The 26,832-nt window shown below is 36.5% G+C and overlaps 1 protein-coding gene across 3 annotated transcripts in view; it reads left to right on the top strand.

The window, feature by feature from the left end:
- Window positions 1-26,025, top strand: part of LOC121736606 (potassium voltage-gated channel protein Shal) — an 80,815-nt gene extending 54,790 nt beyond the window's left edge. The window contains exons 2-6 of one of the 3 annotated variants that reach the window (XM_042127911.1): window positions 18,000-18,162; window positions 19,020-19,208; window positions 22,158-22,310; window positions 24,475-24,588; window positions 25,646-26,025. In XM_042127911.1, the coding sequence (XP_041983845.1) occupies window positions 18,000-18,162; window positions 19,020-19,208; window positions 22,158-22,310; window positions 24,475-24,588; window positions 25,646-25,744 (718 nt within the window). In that variant the 3' untranslated portion in view covers window positions 25,745-26,025. Of the gene's footprint in view, window positions 1-17,999; window positions 18,163-19,019; window positions 19,209-22,157; window positions 22,311-23,416; window positions 23,474-24,474; window positions 24,589-25,645 lie in introns of all 3 variants that reach the window. The other 2 variants (XM_042127912.1, XM_042127913.1) reach the window with 2 other exon arrangements.
- Window positions 26,026-26,832: the final 807 nt, after the last annotated feature.

Raw genomic sequence — 26,832 nt, 5'->3', positions numbered from 1 at the left:
GTATCATCTCAATTTAGTATTATATTCACAAAAGTGAATATAATACTCATCTCAATTTAGTATTATATTCACAAAAGTGGTAATCTGATGAAGGATCCATAAGAAATCGAGGGTACTCCTCAAAATTTATAGGAAAACATGTGGTGACTTCGGTTTCGTGAGAAGTATTCTAAGCATATGCTACCAACAAGTAAGATTTTGCACCGAGGTATACCTGGTATACCGTGGTTCGGAAGGTGCTGAGAGAACTCCTGATTCTTTATAGATACAAGTTTGGGAGTTTCGGCGTTGTTTTAAGAACGGAAAACATAATATGCTACTGTGCAAATTACATTCATCATCATCATCATCACTACCATATTATACCATGCATCGTCCCATTATTATGAGCCTATTATGATCCTGTTATTGGTACTTATCATACTTAGTATTTTAGATCGAGACTCGAGTTTGTCAAGCGATAATTTAAAAAAATCTATACTTAAACCTGAAGAGTATGTTTGCTTGAACGCGCTAATCTCAGGAACTACATGTCCGATTTAAAAACTTATTTCAGTGTTAGATAGCTCATTTATCGAGTAAGGCTAGGCTATATAATATCACGCTAAGACTAATACGACCAAAGAAACTCAGGAAAATATGGGAAAAACGGGGGAAATATAAGAAAGGGTTTATCTCACGAACTACTGAAGTAATTTTTATGGCAATATATTTTGGCACAGGTATAGAGTAGATCAAGGGAGTATAGCTATTTTTTATGGGAAAATGTACGTAAAATTCCTAATTATCGCGGGCGAAGCCGCGCGGGACATCTAGTCTATACTTAACTAGCTGTTGCCCGCGACTTCGTCTGCGTTAGCATAGTAGATCACATCCCAAGTATTATTTATTGTACAAAAATATTCAATGTACAGAATTGACTTTCCTACGATTTTATTATATAAAGATGTTCCGCGCGGTTTCGCTTGCGTAATTTAGGAATTTCACGCAACCGTAAATTTTTCTCCGAAAATAGCCTATGTCCCTTCACGTGGTCTATTCTTCATGTTTGCCAAATAACATGAAAATTGCTCCTGTAGTTCTTAAGATAATAAGCAATTTTATATAATTTCCCCCGTTTTTTCCACATTTTCCTCTATTTCTTAGCTCCTTTTAGTCTTAGCATGATAAAATATAGCTTATAGCCTTCCTCATTAAATAGGCTATTTAAAACTGAAAGAATTTTTCAAATTGGATCAGTAGTTCCTGAGATTAGCGCGTTCAAATAAGTCCTTTCATATAATTTTCCCCGTTTACTAAAATCTACCATTTATTACTGCTGCGTAGCTAGCACGGGGTTTCCCAGTCGATTCTTCGGAAGAAAGTAATGGCAGTTTCTTTCCCATGTCTACATATCTTATTCCCGAGCATGGTACCACCCATCGACTTGAGTTTCAGTGGACAAAGACAAGAAACTCTTTCCATAGCAACCATTAAAGCAACGGCAATTTTTTTTTTGACATTTAGTTTCTTGGTTCTCTTTTTTTAAATTATGGCACCTCGGCTATAAAACCATGGCCAGTGTCGAGTAAATGGCGGCAAATTCAAAAAATCGACGTGTAGCAACCTTGTCTATAGCCAGAATTATAGTTTTGATCTACGAAATACGAATAATAAAAACTAAGGAACTTTATTATTCGTAGTTTGTAGATCAAAACTATAATTCCGGCTATAGACAGGGTTGCTATACATCGATTTTTTTAATTTGCCGCCATTTACTCGACACTGGCCATGGTTTTATAGCCAAGTGCCATAATAAAAATAAAAACAGAATCAAAAAACTAAATGTCAAAAGCGGATCGTCATGCTTGACTTATAGATTTTCAAAAGCGAAAGATATCGAGATAGGAAAGAAACTTTTACTCCAATGTTTTTCCGGTAAAACTGTCAAAATTTAGTTTCTTTCGTTTGTCTACGTGCTTGTGCTAGCTATGCTGGTCGGCCTGGTTGTCTATATCATTACTACTTAATAGACTCTATAACTGATGATGTAGAGCATCTGCACTTGCATCCTGCTGTAAACACATAAAATATGATCCAGACCAGGTTAGGTCTTCATCGCCTACTATAAACTTGTATTTATTGTTGTAACTTTGTTTGGATAACTATTTTAGTTCCGATCTTCTTTTGAAGCTCATACTCAAATTGGTGACCCCAAAAATTGAGGTCTTTCTGATTTTGATTACTAGATATCCGTAATTTCATTCCAGAAATCCAAAAATCTCCATACCTTCTACGAGAATCGGTCCACACAACTCGTAAGACATATTTCCAGGATAAAAAGTATCCTATATCCTTTCCCGAGACTCAAAGTATCTCCATACCAAATTTCAGAAAAATCGGTTCAGCAGTTTGGGCGTGAAGAGGCAACAGACATGAGACAGATTGACAGATACACTTTAAAATTTATAATATTAGTATCAAGTGTGGATAAGTATTAATTTATTAGGTAGTGCTACATCAAGTACATTTTTGGAACGAAGTTCCTTATGGCGCGTTCGGCATTACTAAAGGAGGCTAGATAGAACGGTATTTGACCTCGACACTTTTTTATTAGTACGGTACCTGCATAGTAGGGGCAGAGGCCGTTGATACTATTCCTGAATCCTGTGCGTCAACTAGATGGCGTTTTTGAGAATAAACAGTGACGCGTTGTTAGTATTCCTGGGCGTCAATAGATGGCGTTTTTTTATAATTTTTTTGAGTGTATAAGAATATGTATACAGGTTTTTTGAACATAAGAAATAACTTCGTTCCATTCGGGTGTCCCTTGACACCTCTCAAGTTTTTTTTAATCTTAAATTTCAAACTATAAAGAGTGTTGTATCTATTTAAAAGAACAAATTAAGTTCCATCTTTCTGTTTATCTTGTTGCAAAAAAACCATATTATATGTGATTCAAGCTCGCAAACTCGTAATAACAACTTTTCAGTTGAAATATCTAAGAATACATTATCAAAGCTGTACGAAATACTTAACTGAAAAAACATACATTAAAAATTGAAGTAATAAACAGCACATGCATTTCGGTTGTATTGTCAAGTGGTGCTGAAGCTTACTACAATTAGGGCCGTGTTCGCAATTCATACTTGGTACTACTTATATATTATATTGTGTGTCCATACTCCATACTAATATTATAAATGCGAAAGTGTATCTGTTTGTCGTGTCTGTTATCTTTTCATGCCGATTTCGCTGAAATTGGAAGAACGTTATGAAGATACTTTGAGCCCCGGGAAAGGACACAGGATACTTTTATCCCCGAAAAATGTACCGTACATTTTTAAATTTATAAACGCCCGCGATGAATGAATTTTGGCGCAACGGAGTTGAGGGCGTCGTCTTGTAATGTAATAGAGTGAAGTTAGTTTGCAAATTGTCACTCATTTGATGAACGTTCATCATAATATTAAGAGGATACACCAGGGGCTAGAGAAATGAAAAAAAAGTACGTGTAATATCTATAGCTGTCTCCCTTACCTCAAGCCTATTCCGCAGAACGCGATAGAGACAACTGCAGAAAATCCAGAAAATCAACGATTCGTTGTCCCCTGATTCCTTCTCCAAAACTTAACCGATTTAAGTACTTTTTTCATTAAAGATTAAAAAAAGGCTTGAGCTGTGTTCCTATGTTTTGCTTTTTTATGTATAATCTAGCCAAATCTGTTTTCTGGACGTTTGAACACAGCGGAAAATCTGGCCATTTTTTTGGGTTTTTGAACGTTCATATCTTATTTAATAATTAAATTATGAAAAAAAAGAAAACATAGGGACATTGTATTAGTGGCCGTAGATATTCAGGAAAAAAATTATAAAACTTCTAGCATTATCCAGGGAGGAAACAGGGGACAACGTTTGTATGGAAAAAAGGGCGGTGTGGACTCCTCTTAAGTCAAGGGAAATAAATGACTATAAGGGCGTTCGCTGCGTTGAGCGTGTGCCCGGTGCGGCTGCCCGTCGCGGGCGCCCGCGCCGCGCCGTGCGCTCGCCATAGTAATCGTGCGACGGCTGACCCGCCTCAACGCAGCGCTGCTCTAGCCTCTATGGGATGACATGATACAAGCACGCCTCGCGGGTGGCCGCGCCGGGCGCACGCTTAACGCAGCGAACTTCCTGTATTATTTCCTGTATTATGATAGTTTTATGCTTATAAAATAATGTAACATTTACGCGTTATGAGCAAATATTTCGAACATTGTTGCGCGTAGCAATCTACTGAGTTTATGTTGTAATTTAAGACAATGTCTTCAAGTCTGGAACGAACTTGTAACATTAACAAAGTTGCCGTCGCTACATGTTGTCTATGGGGAAAGTTTTATATTATGTATGCTTGAAGTTATTGAATCGTATTGGTACGTTATATTTGAGGACACTAGGTTTGTTTGTTTACTTTTAGTGTTGTCTTACATAAAATTATAATATTAAAACCTTAAATTTAGTTTGTTATTATTTTTAGCAATATTCCGCGAAAACAATTTCCACCTTTAAGTAAATGAGTGAGTGTACGCATGGGCATGCGTACAGCACCTCCCTCCTCCCACACTGCCTATGCGTACACTCGCATGCAAGAACCTGCAAACACCACCACCACACAAGCAATAATGTTGGCAAATCCGTGCAAGGCCCCTCACCACCATGCAGGTTGAAAACCTCGACGCGCGTTTCGCCCCAACACCGGAGCCTCCTCAGGATGTGGACTCTACGAACAACGTCCGTCAAGACTTGACTTGACGGACGTTGTTTGTAGAGTCGCCGGATTTGCCAACATTATTGCTTGTGTGGTGGTGGTGTTTGCAAGTTCTTGCATGCGAGTGTACGCATAGGCAGTGTGGGAGGAGGGAGGTGCTGTACGCATGCCTATGCGTACACTCACTCATTAATTAAAGGTGGAAGTTGTTTTCGCGGAATATTGCTAAAAATAATAACAAACTAAAAACTATGGATTTCCGCAAAGTAACGCCTGATTCCATTAACTATTAAAACCTTACTTAACTACTAAAAGCACGAGTAGAGTTACGGGAGTAATCTTATTGTTATTTAAAAATAACAATAAGATTACTCCCACAACTCTTCTCCCGCGCCTAAATTCTTTTATCACGCGGGAACCGTACATTTTTCTGGAATAAAAAGTTTCCTCTGTCCTTTCCCGGGACCCAAAGTGTATCTATACTTTTCAGCAAAATCGTTTCAGCGGTTTGGGCGCGATGAAGTAACAGACATATAAATTTACTTAAAATTATATTATGTCTGTTACTTCTTGAAATTAAACTAAAATCTTCTAATTAAGATTCACAATATACCTATGCAATTTCTGTCAAGTCGTTTGGACATATAAACATATTAGATAAGGACAAATCACAATGTACAGTACAATCTCTTTTTGGTAAGGGTTTACGGCCGTCGGCCGCTGTCAAATTTTAATGATTAAAGTTAAATGTATAAAGGAGTTTTTGAAAAAATGTAGTTTGTAAAATAGTTAATGACTGAGATGGGTAGACGTTTGGGTGTATTGGGAGGTTATAGGTGGGAAAATGCCCGGGCTATTTGACATTAAGTTTCTAAACACACTATGACGAAATTCCGCATGATTACAGTACAATTAACGCATACAATACGCGATGGAATTTCGGCATGGTGTGTCATCGGTATTTAAAATACATTGCAGGCGGAATCAAGCCGAACTTCCGCCGCGGAAATTCGGCATGGTGTGTTTAGATACTTATAGGCAAACTAGATGACGCGAGCAACTCCGTTGCTCTAAGATTCGTTAATCGCGAGATAAAAATTAGCCCATGTCCTTTTCCGGGACCCAAAGTGGAGATTTTTGATTTGAGCAAAATCGGTTCAGTGGTTTAGGCGCAAAGAGGAAACAGACAGACAGACAGACACACTTTCGCATTTATAATATGAAGTATGGTTGTCGTACGCAATTTATGGACCTGGGTTTAGTTAGTAATAGTTGTTAACATAAATAGGTCAATGCCCAGGTACATTGAGCGGTTATGGGCATTTGCCATAGTATAGATTATAGAGTTACTAGATGAAACAGCAAAAGTGGTTTTGTCATATAAATTATTTCTAGTATCAATATAAAAAGTAGATAAAAACCTATTCTCAGGCCTAACGAATGTGCTATCAGGGAAGTTGATTCCTAGGCATGTGGCGTCGCGGACCTAATTAATTTGGTCGCGTTAAGTGAAACCCATCCGATCGATCACAGTTAACATTGAATTGACATAAGCCGACCAAACGACGTACGTCTACATACAAAAATACATACATACAAAATTTAATTAAAATCGGTTGAGTCGTTTTGGAGGAGTTCGCGCACAAACACTGTGACACGATCATTTTACATATAATATGTACCATCGAGGAAAGTGGATCCTATGCAATTGACAGATCAACGTTATTTGGTCGAATATGTCAATTCAATGTTAATTGTGATCTGTCAGCTGGGTTTGACGTAACGCAACCAAACTACTTAGGTCCCCGATTTGCATAGGAATCAACTTCTCTGAAAAACATGTCCGGGTTCTTTGGGCATTTGTAGGCAAATATTGGACATTTTGCGTATCTGTAAATGATGACAATGATGATGATGATGATGGTGATGATGATGATGATGATGAAGAAGCTCACCTGTCTGCAGGAAGTAGTTGTAAACATAACGCACAGTAAAAATCGACACCGCTTTGATCTGCGCGCAGTAAACATAATAATTAGTAATAATATTATGAGCTATTACTGAAGGCCGAACCCGAGCTAACGACCTTGGCCATACATTTGCCGCGTTGCCGAGATCGCACCAAAACCCAAATTTTTTTACTTATCTTTGTTCAAAGAGCGTCCGTGGCCTAATGGGTAGACCTTCGGTTTGCACTCCTAGAGAGTGCAGGTTTGAACCCGGGTGGAGGCGTGTACCTATGAGACATTTTCTGATGTCAAGTACATAATACGGACGCTCGTACGGTGAAGGAAAACATCGTGAGGAAACCCGCACATAGTTGGTCCCAGACGTATTGACTAGTTCTTTCCTCTGGACTAGGCCGACTATGATGCGAGAATGCCGTATGCGCTTGGGCAACCATATGGACATTTAAAAATCTTGTCCCAGGCACTACAGTATTTCAGGAGTGGTTACTTCGCTCTGAAAATACTGTATAAATCATCCACAACGGATGTAAAGGCCTAGTTTCTAGTTCAAAATTGACTTTAAAAAATCTTGGAATATGTATAGGTCTACCAGAATCTGATGGCAAAAAGTGAGAAAATAAATTGACTCTACCAATACCGGGGTAATAAGAATAAAACATTTTCATCCTTTTTTATTCCGTTAGCGGCTTCGTTTGTGTGTGAAACATGCAAATATATAAAAATTTATCCAATGATCAAGGATATTTTTTGAAAATCTGCTGTTTAAAATTGCCATCAGATTCTGGTAGACCTATTATAGTTTATAATATTGTCGATCTATTAGCGTGTGTTTCAAATAAAAGTAATTTGTAAATACTACTGTAGGGAGATGCTGAATATATGCTTTAATTTTAATAAATTGGTTTACTTTGGAAGCTGATATCAAACAAACAATTAATATACTTTATTGTGCACAAAAGTTACAATTATTAAACTTAAATATAAACAACAATATTGTTCATAAATCAGACATGTACACAAAGGCATGTATCATGAGTATAATAAACAAAAATAGGAAATTAATAACGTGGAAAGGAATGCTCGTATACTGAAGATTATTGGTGTATTTTTATTATAATTTTGTAGCTTTCAAATTGTTAGTTATAAAGCTCTAAAAAGCAGTAAATTACGGCATCTCCGTAGGGAGACCGCCTGAATATGACTCAGTAGGAAAGGGATCATAGGGAAATACCTTCACCCAGCAAAGCTAAGTGAAAAGGACAGCATAGAATATCTTGATATTAGGCTGAAGCTGCGCTCAAAGGCACTTAATGATTAATTAGCTTTAATTTAATGACCCCACCAAAGACTAAGCATATTTTGCAGCAGAAATGCAGCTTACTGCAGTATGGCAGTGTTCATATTATACAATAACCTCCCTGATCACTTAATTAAAAAACTCCCTGAGAGGAAATTACAAAAAAAGCTGCATGCATGCCTACACAAAAATATGTATATTAAGCAATAAATGAATATTTTATTTGATGAAATGGATGACGTTAAAACCTAATATTCTGACATTATTTTAAATTTATTTTAATTGTACTTAAACATGTTAATGTTTAAGTACAATTAGTGTATTTGACATAATATTAGTATAATATTCATTAATTGGACACAATAATTTTTAAGAAATACAGTTAAGTAATTAAAAAAATTCAACGATTTGCTAAAATTATAATTATTACAATGATAATATTTGCACACTGTATTAATAGTAGAATATCTTCATACATTTCTGTCAAATCCTTCATTAAATTATAGTTAATAGAACATTAAATGTCTCTGAGTCAGTACTCAGTTTCAATTGCACCTCACTATGTGCGCGAAGCTTTAAGCCCCCGCACACACACACATGAGGTACAAACACACACACACACACACACATGATGCACACACACACAGTAATGCACTTTGCAATTTAACTGAAAGCCTGTTAATAATAATTTCATTACGTTCAAGCGTGTTCGTAGCAGATTAATATCATTTGGACGCTGAAAATCCTTTTCAATTAAAATCTGGTATGAATGAAGTATAATATTGTGCAATAATGTGAAAATACTATCAAATATTGTTGTTCGCAACTTAACTCCGGTCAACAATGCACGCGGGAACCGTACACATTGCCACAATAAAAACTGTTTTACATTTTGAAGTGAAAGCTCCTACAGCGACGCTGTGCACTTTTTTTGAACAATGTCAAACTCGCGTCAGGAGTTTTGACGTGGGGGAGCCAGCTTCGGCACGAATGGGCCGGCTCGACTGGAGAAATACCTACCACGGGCTCACAGAAAACCGGCGTGAAACAGCGCTTGCGCTGTGTTTCGCCGAGTGAGTGAGTTTACCGGAAGCCCAATCCCCTACCCTTTTCCCTTCCCTACCCTCCCATATTGCCTTCCTTACCCTCCCCTATTCCCTTCCCTACCCTCCCCTATTACCCTATTCCCTCTTAAAAGGCCGGCAATGCACCTGCAGCTCTTCTGATGCTGCGAGTATCCATGGGCGATGGAAGTTGCCTTCATGCCTTTCGGAAGGTGACCCGTTTGCTCGTTTGCCCCCTTTATTTCATTAAAAAAAAGGAGTCTCAGGGCACGTGAGCTGATTGACAAATAATTAATAATACGTAAAACGGAGGGAGAGTAGTCAGCCAGCGTGGCGTAGAAGAGGAATATACCTTACCTTTAATTCTACTCTCTATATCTGGGGATGGTGAGCCAAAATCTTTTCGTTTTCGCTTCGTTATAGAATCGCCGATGAAAATGTATGGAATTGACATAAGCGTTCGTTAGTAAGACGTTGACGTTCGACTCGTCTTATGTCAATTCCATACATTTTGACCGGCGATTCTATAACGAAGCGAAAACGAAAAAGTTTCGGCTAAATGGCCAGATTTGTCTACGACTTTACAATTTATATGTTTGTTCAATTTTACGTTTAAAAAGTTCTTTTGGTGTTTCAGTATTTGGTACATTGCAGTAATAAAAAATATAGGTTAAACATTTATAACACCTATACACACGTACAGGATCTATACTGCGTGAAATTTTATTGGTTGTTTTCCCGCAGTAAAATGATCTTAGTAGTACAATAGATTTGTGAAGTTTTCAGGGTTCCGTAGTCAACAAGGAACATCAATCGGCACAAAGTGGCCATAGTACGTCATACAAAATATTTTTCATTTTCGAAAATAGCTTGCATGATAAACTGTACTACTATAGGTAAATCGTTCTGCTATCGGGAAAACGACCACTAAAATGTCACTGTACGTGTATTATCCTTGTCTAATACGTTAGAAAAATAGCTCTATTAGAGAGTTGGCGACAGATAAACTTTCATCCATACTAATAATATAAATACGAAAGTTTATCTGCTGTCTGTACCTCTTCACGCCCACACCCCTAAACGGCTGAACTGATTTTGCTGAAATTTGGTATGGAGATACTTTGAGTTGAGACAGGATACTTTTATCTCGAAAAAATTTCGCTGGCTCTTGGCTTATAATGTAAATAAAAATTATCTATAACTAGCTGTCCCGGTGAACTTCGTGTCACTTTAAAACCTTCCCTGGACTTCTACGAATATTTTAAGACTAAAATTTGCCCAATCCGTTCAGCCGTTTTCGAGTTTTAGCGTTACTAACACAATTGAAAATCCATTTTTATATATAAAAGTATTGTTTTTAGACTTTTTCAGGAATTTTTTTTTTTAGAATTTATCTCTCTGTACGAACCATCCTCGTACTTCAAGGAATATTTTAAAAAAAGAATTAGCGAAATCGGTCCAACCGTTCTCGAGTTTTGTGCTTAGCTACATATTTAGCGACTCATTTTTATATTATAGATATACTAGATGTCCCGCGCGGCTTCGCCCGCGTAATTTAGGAATTTACTGATGATGATGATGATTAATGTAATTTGCATAGTAGCATATGCTTTCCGTTCTTAAAATAACGCCGAAACTCCCAAACTTGTACCTATAAAGAATCAGGAGTTCTCTCAGCACCTTCCGAACCACGGTATACCAGGTAGGTATACCTTGGTGCAAAATCTTACTTGTTGGTAGCATATGCTTAGAATACTTCTCACGAAACCGAAGTCACCACATGTTTCCATATAAATGTTGAGGAGTTCCCTCGATTACTTATGCATCCTTCATCAGATCACCACTTTTGTGAATATAATACCAAATTGGGATGATACCCTATATACCAAAAAAAAATTTTGAAAATCGGTTAACAAACGGCGGAGTAATCGTTGAACATAAGAAAATGAACATAACACCTCCCCCATTTTGAAAGTCGGTTAAAATTGTAGCCCATGTGTTATTCTGATGTATAAGCTATATTATTGTAAAGTTTCATTAAAATCAGTTCAGTAGTTTTTGCGTGAAAGAGTAACAAACATCCATACATCCACACATCCATACATCCAAACAAACTTTCGCCTTTATAATACTAGTAGGAAGGATAAAATTCAAAGGTGACTGACTGACATGGTGAATGTGATCTATCAACGCACAGCCCAAACTACTGGACCGATCGGGCTGAAATTTGGCATGTAGGTAGATATTATGACGTAGGCATATGCTAAGAAAGAATTTTGCTCAATTCCACCCCCAAGGGGTTAAAATAGGGGATGAAAGTTTGTATATAATAAATAATAATACTTCTTAACGCGAGCGAAGCCGCGGGCAAAAGCTCGTTGTACTATAAGTGTCTAAACACACTAGGCCGAAAATTCGCGGCCGAAGTTCGGCATGATTACGCCAGCGATGCGCAGCCGCGCGACTGCTATACTAAAACGAGTCACGCGGCTCGTGACATGTGAAGGCAGTCTAGTCTAGGGGTAGTTGTTCTTACTGTCATTTGATTGCGGTAAAAAATAAAAATACCTTGATTTTTTACATTTTCAATTATTTTTTTGAACAATCTGGAAAAAATCGAATTTTCGTCATAGTTCAGGCGAAGAAAGAGACAGCGATACGATTCGACGTTTAAAAATAGAACTGTCTCTTTTATGTAACTGGTTTTTCGTATCTTTTGTTTCACTTATCTGTCAAATTTGTCAATGTTTGCAATTTTGAATTTGAAAAATGTTCGGAAGAGATTTAGGCCGGAAAATAGTATGGACGTAACATATTATCTGCATAAGTAGAATATCATTGTATTTGTTGGCGACACGACAAACTCGGCGGGGCCGTGGTCGCCAGGTGGTAGAGCAGTGGACTGTATCTTGAGGGTGAAGGTTGCCGGATGGGGTTCTTCCTGGAGAAGGAGGTGCAGGTGGAGGAGACGAGAAGGAAACACAGGAGGAAACTTGGTACTGCTTGGTGCGGAGTGTTGGAGGTTGACGGAACAGAGCTTACGCAGGCATCTGCTTGGCTTGTGGAATGTAAATGTTTTTGCACCGAGAAAGTGCGTGTTTATATACGAAATTTATACCGTTAGAGCCCATAGGGGTCTATCGGATTTTGTCGAACGAATGCAGTCCGTTTATTGAAATATAAAATTTTACACACACGACATTAAATGAGATTCTTATAAGCTAATACAATGGTAATATTCATATTCATATGAATATTACCATTGTATTAGCTTATAACGTAACATACTATCTGCATAAGTAGAATATCATTGTATTTGTTGGCGACACGACAAACTCGGCGGGGCCGTGGTCGCCAGGTGGTAGAGCAGTGGACTGTATCTTGAGGGTGAAGGTTGCCGGATGGGGTTCTTCCTGGAGAAGGAGGTGCAGGTGGAGGAGACGAGAAGAAAACACAGGAGGAAACTTGGTACTGCTTGGTGCGGAGTGTTGGAGGTTGACGGAACAGAGCTTACGCAGGCATCTGCTTGGCTTGTGGAATGTAAATGTTTTTGCACCGAGAAAGTGCGTGTTTATATACGAAATTTATACCGTTAGAGCCCATAGGGGTCTATCGGATTTTGTCGAACGAATGCAGTCCGTTTATTGAAATATAAAATTTTACACACACGACATTAAATGAGATTCTTATAAGCTAATACAATGGTAAACAAACATTCTTATAATATAAAATAACAATAAAATGTGTAAATAAAGTTATGTAAAAAGAGACAGCAATAACAATTGTATGAGACGTAAGAAAGAGACAGCAATAACAATTGTACGAAACACACTACGTTTATGTGCGAAAGGGACAGCAATATAATAGCATAGCATAAAAATGAGACACAAGATAATACATTTTCCAATAAGAACTAATACGAAATCTTAAATCTATGTGTAAACAAAAAAGAGGGAATAAATCTAAGCTATTATTTACAGTATTTATTCTAATTTGAAACTTGGTCGGAGAATTCAACCCTTTTAATTTTTGGATGTTTATATGATGGCCCTGGTGTAATATATTGTACATTCCCCCATTAATATGGGGGCTTATGGAGGGGCAGTAATGGGGCGGTCGTAAAAGTAATGAGACCCGACTAAATTACATGTGCTGGTTCTTTCGCCCTGCTCCTCTTGGAGTCAGTTCACAACGTGACGACACGATGCGATTTGCGATGCATTTTTAAATAATTCGAGAACGGCTGATACGATTTGGCGAATTTTAGTCTTGAAATAATCGTGGAAGTCTAGGGAAGGTTTATAAGTGACAGGAAGTTCACTGGGACATCTATTTCATAATAATAATTGAAAGATGCACTCAATTAACGACCTCTGTGGCTCAGTTGGTCGTGTTGGTAGCTCAAGTCGCGGGTTCGACCTGCCGACGGAACAAAAAGTTTTCAAAAGTTCCTGGGTCATGAATGTGTATTAAATATAATAAAAATCTTAAATATGTGTATAGAATAAAAGTATGTGTATAGAATAAAAGCATTAAATATATTTCCGTTTCCTGGTACCCGTAACTCAAGTCGTTCGGGTACTTAGCATGCGGCCCGATTTTTTTTTCGAAATGGTCTAAGCTACTTGTCTGGTTAAGACCATGGCAGTTTAATCGTGGCTATAAAACATGGTAGTTTATTGGGGCAAGACTTGTGTTGACAGAAGAGAATTGAATTGAAATTCTGTCAATTCAATATGTAATAATTAATAAATAAAGTCTAGTTTTTAATCACATCACATCGTTACAATAGGGTGTGCAATTAACACTGCAACGTAACGAGCCCTTAAGAATACCACGAAAAAAACAAGGTCGAAGATTAACCTATTATAATGTAGTTTAGACGATTGGTTGCGTAGACGGGAGAGAATGCGCCCTTAGCTATAAAACAAAATCAGCTTGTGACCCGTATACGGGGAGGCCAATAGAATCCGGCCGCACTGATCGCATCGGTCAGGCCGGCCTGAGATCAGTCTGATCGTAACGATCGGTCTCCACGTATATAAGGACTTTTAGGGTCCCCGCAGACTTACAATTTCAAGTTGGCCGACTATCGTACAAACCACAGAAATAGATCAAGATAGAAGCGCCATGTCGCTCCAATTTGTATGAACACGAGCGTGTCACTTTTTTCATACCTACTGTGACGTCACAAGAGCGCTTTAGTGATGGGAATACCCGTATGCGCGGAATCGATTCGAAATTCGCTCTTGTGACGTCACAGTAGGTATGAAAAAAGTGACACGCTCGTGTTCATACAAATTGGAGCGACATGACGCTTCTATCTTGATCTATTTCTGTGGTTTGTACGATAGTCGGCCAATTTGAAATTGTAAGTCTGCGGGGACCCTTAGTGCAATATATTCATTATCCATGCTTCAAAATTAACATCCATACTAATATTATAAATGCGAAAGTGTGTCTGTCTTTCTGTCTGTCTGGTCCCAAACCGTTGGACCGATTTTGCTGAAATTTGGCATGGAAATACTTTGAGTCCCGGGAAAGGACATAGGATACTTTTTATCCCGGAAAAATGTACGGTTCCCACGCGATAAACGAGTTTTGGCGCAACGGAGTTGCGGGCGTCATCTAGTAAATCATATTTTAACAATGTAAACAAGTTGAGGTGTTATAAAGGATCAAGGTGATATAAAGAATATTTATTATAATATTACACCGACTACTGAGCTAACACTCCTTTCATCATGGCACGCACGACTATGTAGTCATCTTAAGAAGCTTACAACAACCCTTAATATTAATTAATTATATATAGTATTAGAAGCTCTAAGCCAGGGGTTCCCAAACTTATTTTGTCTACTGCCCACTTTGAGAACAAATTATTTTAGCGCCCCCATTGTTGCACCTACTTTCTTATCTTTATTTAAATTTTATAAAAATAAATACAACATTCTAAAGTCGTTTACAAACCATACTTTTAACGTCACCACCGACTTAATTTGCATTTCCGAATTTTCGCCAATTCCGGAATTTTGGTATTTTTGTTTAACAAAATATAAATAGTCGCCTCCAAAACTTGCTACCCAAAAATTAAAACTAATGTGAGGGTATAGATGCATTTAATTTCAAATGCATCCAGACAAAATGAAATTACGAATCACCCCCCAGGCCTCTACACAACGCCCCATTTTTTCTGGGTCCCACAACGCCCCCCTTTAAGCCTTCAGCGCCCACGAGGGGGCATTATGGCCCACTTTGGAAAAGGCTGCTTTAAGCCAAAATATATTTTACTCTGTTAGAATCTAGATTTCCCTATAGCGATAAGACCCTTTTTGTGTTTGTACTTTTTAAAATGGATCTAAAACAAGTAAAAATTTGGAATTAAAATGTAGTTTGGCCGATTATTATTTATAACTCTACTTTTAGTAATCTATACGTCTATAGAATAAAATCCCAGCGCGACGTCCAAAATCTTTCAATTAATAAATTTAAAAAAGTTGTTAAAGATCGTTTGTGTGCTAAGGCTTATTATAAGGTAACTGATTTTCTCAATGATAGCACACCTTGGGAAAAATAAGCTGACTGACCATAGGTCGCTTCTCTATAAATGTACCATATTTTTACTTTTTTTTTTTATTAAATAAGGGGGCAAACGAGCAAACGGGTCACCTGATGGTAAGTAACTACCGTCGCCCATGGACACTCGCAACATCAGAAGAGCTGCAGGTGCGTTGCCGGCCTTTACTTACTTACATACTTAGCGTAAATAAGTTTAAACTATCATTGTTATTTTCCACCTTTTTGGTAAAAAGTGGTCCCGTGCGAGTTTCTTACGCCGGTTCTTCTCGGCGGGGTAATTCCCGAACCGGTGGTAGGCTTCATGTAGACACGACGTTCTAAAAGTGTTAACTTTGTTAACCTATTTGGAAATAAATATTTTTGATTTTGATTTTGATATTCTAGAATTCTGTCTCATTAATGCATCCGAGTGAATGAGCCCGAAATCGAAGCGACATTCGTGGTATGAGAATCCGGCCCCAGTTCCGGACAATATTTCCGTATTTCCGGACTCTGTCGTGACTATTGTTCGGAATGCCACAAATTGTGATGGAGGTTTTGTTATCGCGATGAATTCATACGTTGCTATCAAATTATAATAACTTCACCATTAGTTTTAGCCCCGGGCTTCCCCTAAGAACCGAAAATAGCATAAAAAACAAAATAAATAGGTATCAAGTATATCAAAATATTATTATTGTTATTAATAGGTAGGTTCATGACCTACATTAACCAAATATTATATCTTTAAACGAGCGAACGAATCTCGGAATCGGCTCCAATGATTTTCATGAAATTTAGTATATAGGGGGTTTCGGGGGCGATAAATCGATCTAGCTAGGATTCATTTTTAGAAAATGTCATTTTATTCGTGTTTTATCGAATATCGAGCAAAGCTCGGTCAAATAGCTAGTATAATAATAAAGGAGGAAGGCTCACACGTAATCACTTTTTCATTCCCTTCCGAATCCATTTCCAGCGAAATTGTGTCGTATTTTAAGCGCACATCCGTCTGACGAGAAAATATTGTGAAGACGTGCTGTCTAATGTATATTGTCTTGTAAATTAAACATTTTGCGAAGCGTGTACTTTTGATACGGGATGTGCAAATATTGTAAATATTATGATGTGTAAATAAGTAATTTTTGTAAAGCCCACTGTACACATTGGACCAACGCATTGAGCCAGCGCATTGGCGTAAAGGCCAGCACTGCTCAATCTTTTTTTTTTATATGGACCAAAAACAGTCTGAGTGTCGCAAACAAAATTTTTATCGTTAAAAAATAGCGTTCTTAAAATTAGCTATTTAAAAGTGGAAATGGGTATTTGTAGCATAAGGACTTGCAGATTCTGTGAGGAGGATGAGATACTATTCACCTTCTCCTCGACTGTCCTGCTCTACTACGAGTATAGAGCAGGAACAGGCACCTTGGTCGCCATGAATACTCGTCCACACAGGACATTCGTGGCACCAACCCCAACCATATCGTTCATTTTATGAGCAGTATTGGGTTGGGGATGATACTCTAGTGCGAAGGAGTCACAATAGATCCTTGTGGGTCGCAGTGATGTCAGGGCTACAGCGACCTGCCTTCTTTAACACAAAAAAAATAGCCGGCTTAAAGGTGGCTAGAAAGTACTGTTGCTATTCTTTATACGTGGAAGAGCCATGCTTCGGCACGAATGGGCCGGCTCGACCGGAGAAATACCACGTTCTCACAGAAAACCGGCGTGAAACAGCGCTTGCGCTGTGTTTCGCCGAGTGAGTGAGTTTACCGGATGCCCAATCCCCTACCCTATTCCCTTCCCTACCCTAGCACGGAAAAAAACCAATGTGGTGTGAAGCACTCATAGATTTTATTGTAACTACAGAAAGATAAAAACTCATAGATAATAATATTGTGTACCATAAAAACATTTTCATTGAAAACAGTTGCTTTGGATTTTGCAATAAGAGTTTTTTATATCGTATCAATCAAGGCCAGTAACATAAGAATTTGCGAAATGCTATTACACCACTAAACAACAGATTTTATGATCAATATTTTATCGGCGTACGTACAAACATTTTGATAAAAAAGATCCAGACGGCAACACGACGGAACAAAAAGTTTTCAAAGTTCCTGGGTCATGGGTGTGTATTAAATATGTGTATCGTATAAAAGTACTAAATATATTTCCGTTGTCTGGTACCCGTAACACAAGTCCTTCAGGTACTTAGCACGGGGCCAGACTGACGTGGTGTGAAGCGGCCATAGATATTATTATTATTATTACTCATTCATAATATTTCTACTTGGTACAGCAGTATAGCACCGGATAAATGGTACAAACCCTTACGCTATTAAACACTCGTCCCTCATTGGTCGCCTCCTTGGTTCCAGGTACGGCGACATGGTACCGGGTACCATCGCGGGCAAGATCGTGGGCGGCGTGTGCTCCCTCTCCGGAGTGCTGGTGATCGCGCTGCCTGTGCCGGTTATCGTCTCCAACTTCTCCAGAATCTACCACCAGAACCAGAGGGCTGATAAGCGGAAGGCGCAGCGGGTAAGGTTCCAGTTTTGTTGTGGTACCAAAAAGTTACAATACAATAATTATTATTCTGAAAGTTTTTGGTTATGCTTTAGGGTGAAGCCAAACGAGCTTAATCTTGTGAGTCGTGCGTCGCAGAATTTCGGTCGCGTAAATTATGTTTCATACTAATCATGACTCACAAAATTACGCTCGTGCGAATGAAGTAGGAATTTTCTATGAAATTGAATGTAGCAGAATTTCTGCCAACCGAAATTCTGCGACTCACGACTCACAAAATTACGCTCGTTTGGCTTCATACCATGAGTTTCACTTACGGGTTTTTTCACTGATCAGAATATATGGTGGTATGCCTATTACGTAAAAAGTGCAATATATTTTAACCCAATTTTTTATCCAATACTAGCCGTCTAGATTAGTTCTGATACCAGCAAGTAGCAACCAATTTTGGAATTCGTTAGTAACTTTTTTACGTACTGTGTAAAAAACTAATTTAAACAAAAAAAACACAAATTAAAAGATGTTCTTGAATTTACGAACTCATTTTTGGTATAGTACCCATTTGAAAGTTTTATTTGTTTCATCTAGTATTTAATTTAGCTAGCCACCAGGGACTTACCAGAAATTGTTCATACTATTCTATTCTAAAAGAATTCTATTAAATTCTTAGAACCTCAACTAAAAAATAACTCAAGAATCCACTTTTTATATGAATAAGACATAGCGTTAACATAACGTTTTTTCTTCAAAACCCCTAAATACTGAATTAAGAATTTGCAAACGTTCTTAAGAAACGAATTATCTGTACATTCAACCAATTTAAACTAAAGGATTTGGATCAAATGATTTACATTCCCATCTAACGATTACAGAAAGCCCGGCTCGCTCGCATCCGCATCGCTAAGGCATCTTCGGGAGCAGCCTTCGTGTCCAAGAAGAAGGCTGCCGAGGCCAGGCTGGCTGCCCAGGAGTCGGGAGTGGAGCTGGATGATGCTGGCCGGGATGAGGACATCTTTGAGTTGCAGCATCACCACTTACTCAGGTGTCTGGAGCGCACCACGGTACGTTTAACGTCGAACCTCTCTAGTCTGACCATATCAACTTCTTTAAGTCATTAACAAGAATGTGACCTTTAATAATCTAAATCAAGTTATACTAATCATTTTCTAAATGATTTTACTATCTTTCTTAACTCTTTCTCTAACTTGAATCTAACAAAATGTGTTCACAGTTTTCAATAGACTAAATTAAGAATTGGCTTGATTATTAGAGTCAAAATTTCGTGTGGGGTATAGATTGGCACTGAAACAAAGATTTTGTCCTTATGTTGACCTCAGGGGTCTCAAAACGTACGTGAGAGGCTACTGTGGGGTCACGGATCCAGTAAGGTACTAAACTATGAATACATTACCGCCCCTGTAGCTGCTGGTTTGGTTTCGTTGCAACCAGATGAAAACATTTTAGTATAGTGAAAAAAATATATTGATAAAGTATTTATTTTCGATAAAATATGTAAGTAAGCTAATTCGTTATGTATTTTAAAATTGAAACAACCAATTATAGTTAAAATTAGAACGTTTCACTGAATGTTAACATAATTTTTGTCTTATCAGCTACGACAAAAATTATGTTTAACCCTTAATTCGACGGAATTTTTTTTTCGCGATTTTTAATTCTTTTTGTTCATATACCTTTCCTTTAGTGTCTAAATATGTACAGAAAAATATAAAAAAAATCCTATTTGACAATTTTCGAGAAAATGATAGTATAGTATATTATACATTGCCGGGTTCCTACAAAACATACTTCCAATATATACGTATAGCCCGCTATGCAACTCTGATTCAGAGCACATTACATTTAATAATTTTTTTTAGAAATAAAATAAATTAAGAAGAAATAATTGGTTTCTAGGCTAAGTTAGGACAAATAATAGCTATTTCTATAGCCTGTTATATCGATTTGCTTAAACTGTGACATTTATTGGGGATGAAACGTAGGGTTAGTTTTAATTTTCTGCAAAAAATAAATATAGGGGCCCTTTTTTGGATCTTATATGTCCACAGAGTCTAGTAGCTACATTATAGACTTAATTTCAAACGTAATATTCTACAAATTTGAGGTTTTCTTTAAGGATTTGAAAATGAATCAAAATTTGACTACTAAGAGCATTCGAATATGAAAGCTTCTGAAGCTTCAAGTAAAAGTGTTTATCAACTGGCTGATTTCAAAAAGCATTTAAAAGATGCTTTTAAGGTTCTGATCTGTAAAAAATAGAAATTTCAATAAAATACAGCCATATAACTCACTTATGGCTGGTTGGTAAAAGCGCAATAATTACAGAAACTATTAAAGCTCTAACACAATGTTTCATGACCTATAATAGAGTCATATACCTAGAGAGCCTTAGTATAAACATTGGTTAAGACAATATAATATCAAAAACCAATTAAATAGCCATCTAAGTGCCTACTAAAAATGGTTTCGTCAAGGAGGTTGGTGAGGATTTTCATCTAGACAGTAAAGATCAATTAGTTAAATTTTACTTGTAAAAATACGTCAATTATCGTGTTCAGTTATACTTTTGGTATGGTAATTATACTTTTTATCAAAAAATGATTGATATCTAAAAAGAAAAGCCTCAAACTAGCAATTTACCAATTTTTACAAAATTACGAATATCAGAAAAACTTTTTTTCAGTAAGCTACATCTTACTCAATGAGAAAAGAAAGCTTTTGTAAGAGCTTAGAGAGGGTAGAAATATAAAATTCCTATAATAACAAAAATATTTCTCATAGAACAGTACAAAAGTAAGCTAAGACTAAAGGGGCCGAACCATTTTCATATAGATATTATCAAATATGAGATCAAACATCGAAATATTAAGTCTAATGAAGAACATGGACGAAGTATAAGTCCAGCTAATCCTGTTGCTCCAGCTGCAGCAGTTAACAAAAGGTCCAGGATGATATAACTTACTTCACCTTTAATTCGACGAAGTGAAACCCGCTATACATAGAATTTCGTAGTGTGATTTCTGAGAATGCGGCAATGTATAATCGGCTAAACGTATACTTTAGGCATAATTATAGGTACAATATGAAAGCAGATTTCTCCCTTTCTTTTGCCAAAATATTATTCAGTCGCATGATTCAGACAGTTGACAATAAATAACTATTGCTATTAGTGTATCTTAGACCATTATAAATATCTTAAATGACATTATTTAAAAACGTATCCTGCAAACGATCGACTTTGGCTTACATTTTTCGATTTTTTATATTATTTTTCTTTGAAAAATTTAAAATAGTATTTTTTTATTAAATCTAGAATAGTTTTTTAGTAGTATAATACAGAAACCTTATGAAAATAAGGAATAATTTTCGAGCTAGAATTTTTTAAAGTAAACGTATAGCCCGCTATTTAGGGTCGAATTAAGGGTTAAGTACTTTCAGTATCATTAGATAAAACAGTCTCAAAAAACATAACTCCTTCTTTTGATAGGGGTTTAGCATTTCATTAGTGTTATTGATTGGTTGAATGATGTAAGCCAATTAAAATTGCTAGTAAATAGATTATTTTTTGACAAAATACCCCAGAAATCTAGCATTAACCGTGTGTTCTGACAATAGGAGGAATCTAGACAATAAATAAAAATAATAATATTAAGTACCTACTTATTATGTACGAAACCAAACCACTGTTACAGAGGTATAACTGTATGGCGAATGATTGTTAGATGTTGTATGTGTTAGTCGAATAGACGAGTGAAAAATATGCACGATGAGCGAGAAGAGATACATTTATGTCGGTGAAAACTTCTTTGAGAACGCTGTTAAACAAAATTAAAAAAAAAAAGTGAAAATTCACGACAAAAACAGCAAGATTCTATAAAGTCTCAACGCCATCTATTGGCGGCGCATCGAAGTTTTCACATCTTTTTTTTTTACATGTGAAAATAATATGCTACTTTTGTTCCGATTTTGAATTGTTCTCTAATAATCTTCAGGATCGGGAGTTTGTGGAGATCGAAAACCCGTATAACGGGGCGGTCAAGCGACCCGGGTCCCCCTCCCCCCTCGCGTCGCCCGCACACTCGGGCCGCGCCCCGGCGCTGCTCGCCTGCTGCGCCCGCTGCGGCTGCTGCCCGCAGAAATATCAGGTGCGATAACACTGTTGTTTTAATTAAAAAAGGGGTAAAATAGTTGATGAAAAGGTGATGCGCTCCTGAATAGTCATTGGTGTGGACTAGATAACAACTGCAAACAAGGGGTAAACTTGGAACACAATTTGACGGCTATGCAATCGTAAGTTGTGAAATTTTCAGTTTCAAATATGTAGTAGCTGACAAAGTTGCATACAAATTCTTCTTGATAATGAAGCGATTACACATGAATTTCGATTGAATACTCCTACGGAACTTGCTTAAATAGTTAATACTTTTCTATCTACGAAACTAACTCATATCTGTTGTTTGGTTTTTCTTTTTTTTCTTTTTCTTTAACTTTTCAATTGATGCCTGAAAGTGCCATCTAGTGACATTGTAAGGTATCTATACTTTACTCAATCATATTTTAATCATAATGTAGAATGATATTAAATGCATATTTTTTTATCGTATTGTCATTATGTAACCGTCATTCATCTCATTCAATAATTCAATATTTTGATTCATAATCTAGTGCATAATCTCATTTATTCAATAGACATCGAACATTCAAATAGGTACGTAAGAAAGGATATATTTTTTATGATCAAGAATTCACTGCGTTACATTTTTAGTGAATTTTAGATACTTTATAATAAAAAATATAATCAATATTAATATTACTTCTACAGTGTATTCAGATTCATATTACCTCCGATAAGAAAAATTTAAAACTATAAAATTAGTAAACTCTATATGTATATACAAGAGCTACAGCGCCGCATAGTGCAAAATATCTGAAGTTTTAATAGGCTGAGAGACAGTGACCGAAAACGTTACAGTGACTGAAACGTTAGAATTTGAATATACGTCTAGATTTTATAACATTATACACTTTTGTTTATAAGCTATCATAAACTAACAAATAATATAATTTATAGGTTATTTTGCACCTCGAAAAAATATTTTTGTGAAAAATGGGACACAAGCTGATTAGCCCGTTTGCGTTTGTTTAATTTGCGTTAGTCACTTAATTTTTTCAAACATTGAATAATATACTGTTTAAATAACATTGAATAAAGGTATTATTCATAAATACATCTGTAATATTTGTACGACAGAGGCGCCGCCGCTCGGTGCGGTGCGTCAGTCCGCTCGGCCTCGCCGGCCCGCGACAGGTACACACTACATGTTGTACAGTTGTTTCTATGGCCAAATAAAATTTTAAATAATTAAAAGGTAAAAAAAAACATAAAATTAGTACATGAAATAGGTAGACTTTTCTTCTGGTATATTATTATGTAATTTTTTGGTTATATTATGTGAGCTAAATACGACGAGTTTTACTGTGTGTAGATAACTTTTAACACGATTTTTGTTTTTATAATACTCTTTAATAATTCAAACACTTAATTCAACATAAATATTATAAAAAAAGTCACAACATATTGGACGCAAAAGGTTTTGATACTTGTAATTTCGTATTTTTGAAATATTATCGAAATTGGCCATAGAAACAAGATGTCGTCCGAGTCAGACCTTGTGGCTTGTCGCTAGACTGATGTTACGTCCCCGATGTGCTTGTGACCAGCTTCGCCTACGGCACTCGCTTGGGGCACCTCCCTAACCCCAACCCAAGTCCAGCTTGACGGGTGTGGGCAACCGCAAGAGAGCGCAATATTTTGATAAAAGAATACGGGACGTATCTTTATTCACTCTCATCTCTAGTTGCATTTTTTTTAATTTACAGTTTTTGTTGTATTTATAAAAATGTCTTCTCTAAAATGATGTAAAAATGTGATAACGCAATTGTGGATATAATATAGGATTTTTTTGTACACGGTTACAAATTTTATATTGCGTGATCTTGTGGAAAACATCAAAAAGTCGACCAGCCCTATATCTGGTATTGAATAAAATGTGCGTTATTTTTTATTTCTCAACAAAATTTTCACAAAAACTCTATTAGGGGGACAAATGTATATGTTTTCCGTATTATGCTAGTTATATATTTTTGTATGCTAAAATGTATTTTGATACACAATTACTTACACAAACAACTTTACTCAACAAAGCGACGAGCTCCTCTGACGGTAGGTGGTAATTTTAATACCATCTAGCGTTTTTGCCTCGTGTGTTACAAATTCTAAATTTATATCAAGTTGATTGGCTCTGACAGGTCCTGATATTAGATTCGAGTAGGAAGCGATCGCGGGGTAACCGGCGGTATACTGCGACGTCCAGGCCTTCGGACACGTCGGTGTCCGCCGCACCTAGCGAAGACCCCCTACCAGTATGTCTAAATGTTACCACGCAGCGAAAATTAAAAAAAAATATTTTTTTTGGTATAAAATGTTCCAGAATCGCTGTGTGGTATTTATAATAAAAGGCTTTCAATGTCTGCAGGGTGTTGGCTGCTGTAATGTCGCTTATAAAACTATTATACAATTTGTCTATGATCTTTCGATGTATATTTATTTTGTAAGCTTTTGCTGTTACGCATATAAGTTTTTATTTCGTCGATGTGAAATGTATTTGATTTAAAATATTGTATATTTATAAGTTTGTATAAATCATATTATTTATGCGCAGAAATGTTTTTGAATATTTAAAAGAGCAAATAATATGATTTTGTATAAAAGTAGATCCACCAGTGTATATGTAAGCAAAAATCAAAGGATGTCGCAAAAGATCTTTTTATCTGCAATCGCCAACACGCTGCAAACATGAGCAAACTAGGCAGGTTGCAGTAATATTATGAAAACAGTGTAAATCGTTTTAGAAGTAGAGACGGCTTTGTAATAAAAAAAATGTGAAGCTTTGTATGACGGGTCGACGGCTGCTATTATTGTTTCTTACGTTTACATTGTTTTAAGAAAAAGTATCAAATATTTTTATTCGCTCTACATTCATTCCAATTTGTATCATTTCATTCGTCTTCTGTTACTTTATTTTCTTATTAATGTTTAATTCATGGAGTCACGAAAATCTAAAAGTAGTTCGTATCAGGTGGCCGCCTACTTGTCAGATTTAATGAATTAAATTCAATAAACTCGACATCCATATAGGCGACTAACACATCATCACACACACACTAATGGGTCTACATTATAAGCATGCCTCAGCACATACACTCCACTCGCTCACTGTATACAGTCCTTCACTATATGTTATCTTGCTATGTTTGTGTTTCCAGTACTCTTGACGCTTGTCGGTATCCTAGACTAAGAATTATTGTACTCAAATAAATAAAAAAAAACATTTTGAAGAACTAAAGTAAAAGACGTTTGTAAAAATGTATTTTTTTTTGTATTTTTTTCGAAAGCTGATACAGACTTTTCTGTTTGCAGCAAGCGTGCGGTAAATACATTCCTGCGGGCAGCACTGTGCAAGGCAATCAGACCGGTGTTGCAATGGATGGGACTTACTTAGTGGAGGCGTCTTTCTAGGATCCGTCCACTAGCGCTCACGTCGAGAGCTATGTGTGAACCTACCCTGTGTATGTGACCCCGTGACAAGACAGTGTAGACAATTACTAATATTATTCTGTAATTAACACAATACTGCCTCATGTTGTTATATCAAACTGTATTGAGGATTTGAATTATGTTAAGGACCTTAAGATTGCTTAAGAAGATTTGACAGCCGCCATTTTGAGATAGTTTTCGGCGCCAGAAACGGTAACTAGCTCGGAAGGTCACATATTATACGTCAATATGCAATTAAATAATTAAGAACTATAGTAATATATTTTCTTCTTCATGATAGTATATAACGGGTACTGATTTTAAGGAGTAAATAGATACAAATTGTTTTTAAAGATCCCTGAGAGCTTTGAATTTTATATTATGACTCAGAATTTTCGCTGGTGTTTTGAAATGGTGTGTTTCCAGAGTTAGAGGTGCGGTAGGGGTGAATATTTGAGAGGTATATAATATTATAGTCTAGCCAATCAATTATAGATTTATTCGTGTTTAGTGATAATAAACTGGGTATGAATTAAAAGAATTTAGCGTTACGAGATACGAGTATATTATAATTAGACAAAATACTACACATTTCAATAGATAGAAATAAATGATATTATCAAAGCGTGACGATTATATTCTATAGACTTTTCAACATAGAACTCATATTACTAGTCGTAAACAAATATTACATGAAGATTATAAACATAGTATTGTGGTCCCCCAATATTTTTATATTGTTTCCTCGTTAAATCTTAAGGTCCTTTTACACGCATAGCATACGATTTATTTATAAACCTATTATATTTTAAAATACAAATATGTTGAAAAATAATGATGCCATATTTGTTACATAAAATTTCGAATTATTGTTAACTCGAAATCATATCATATTGAAATAGATGCCAAGATATTATGTGTTTATTTAGACATGTGACCGTCGAGTAGCTTAGTTTAAAATATCATACCGTTCTTCATAAGATTCTTAAATATACGAATTGAATTCCTTATTTGATATAACTAGATAGATTACGTCATATTTCTAATTGTTATCATAAATTTTAATTAAT

Source organism: Aricia agestis, chromosome 19, assembly GCF_905147365.1.
Source record: "Aricia agestis chromosome 19, ilAriAges1.1, whole genome shotgun sequence".
Lineage (NCBI taxonomy): Eukaryota > Metazoa > Arthropoda > Insecta > Lepidoptera > Lycaenidae > Aricia > Aricia agestis.
This window is presented reverse-complemented; position numbering and strand designations above follow the sequence as displayed.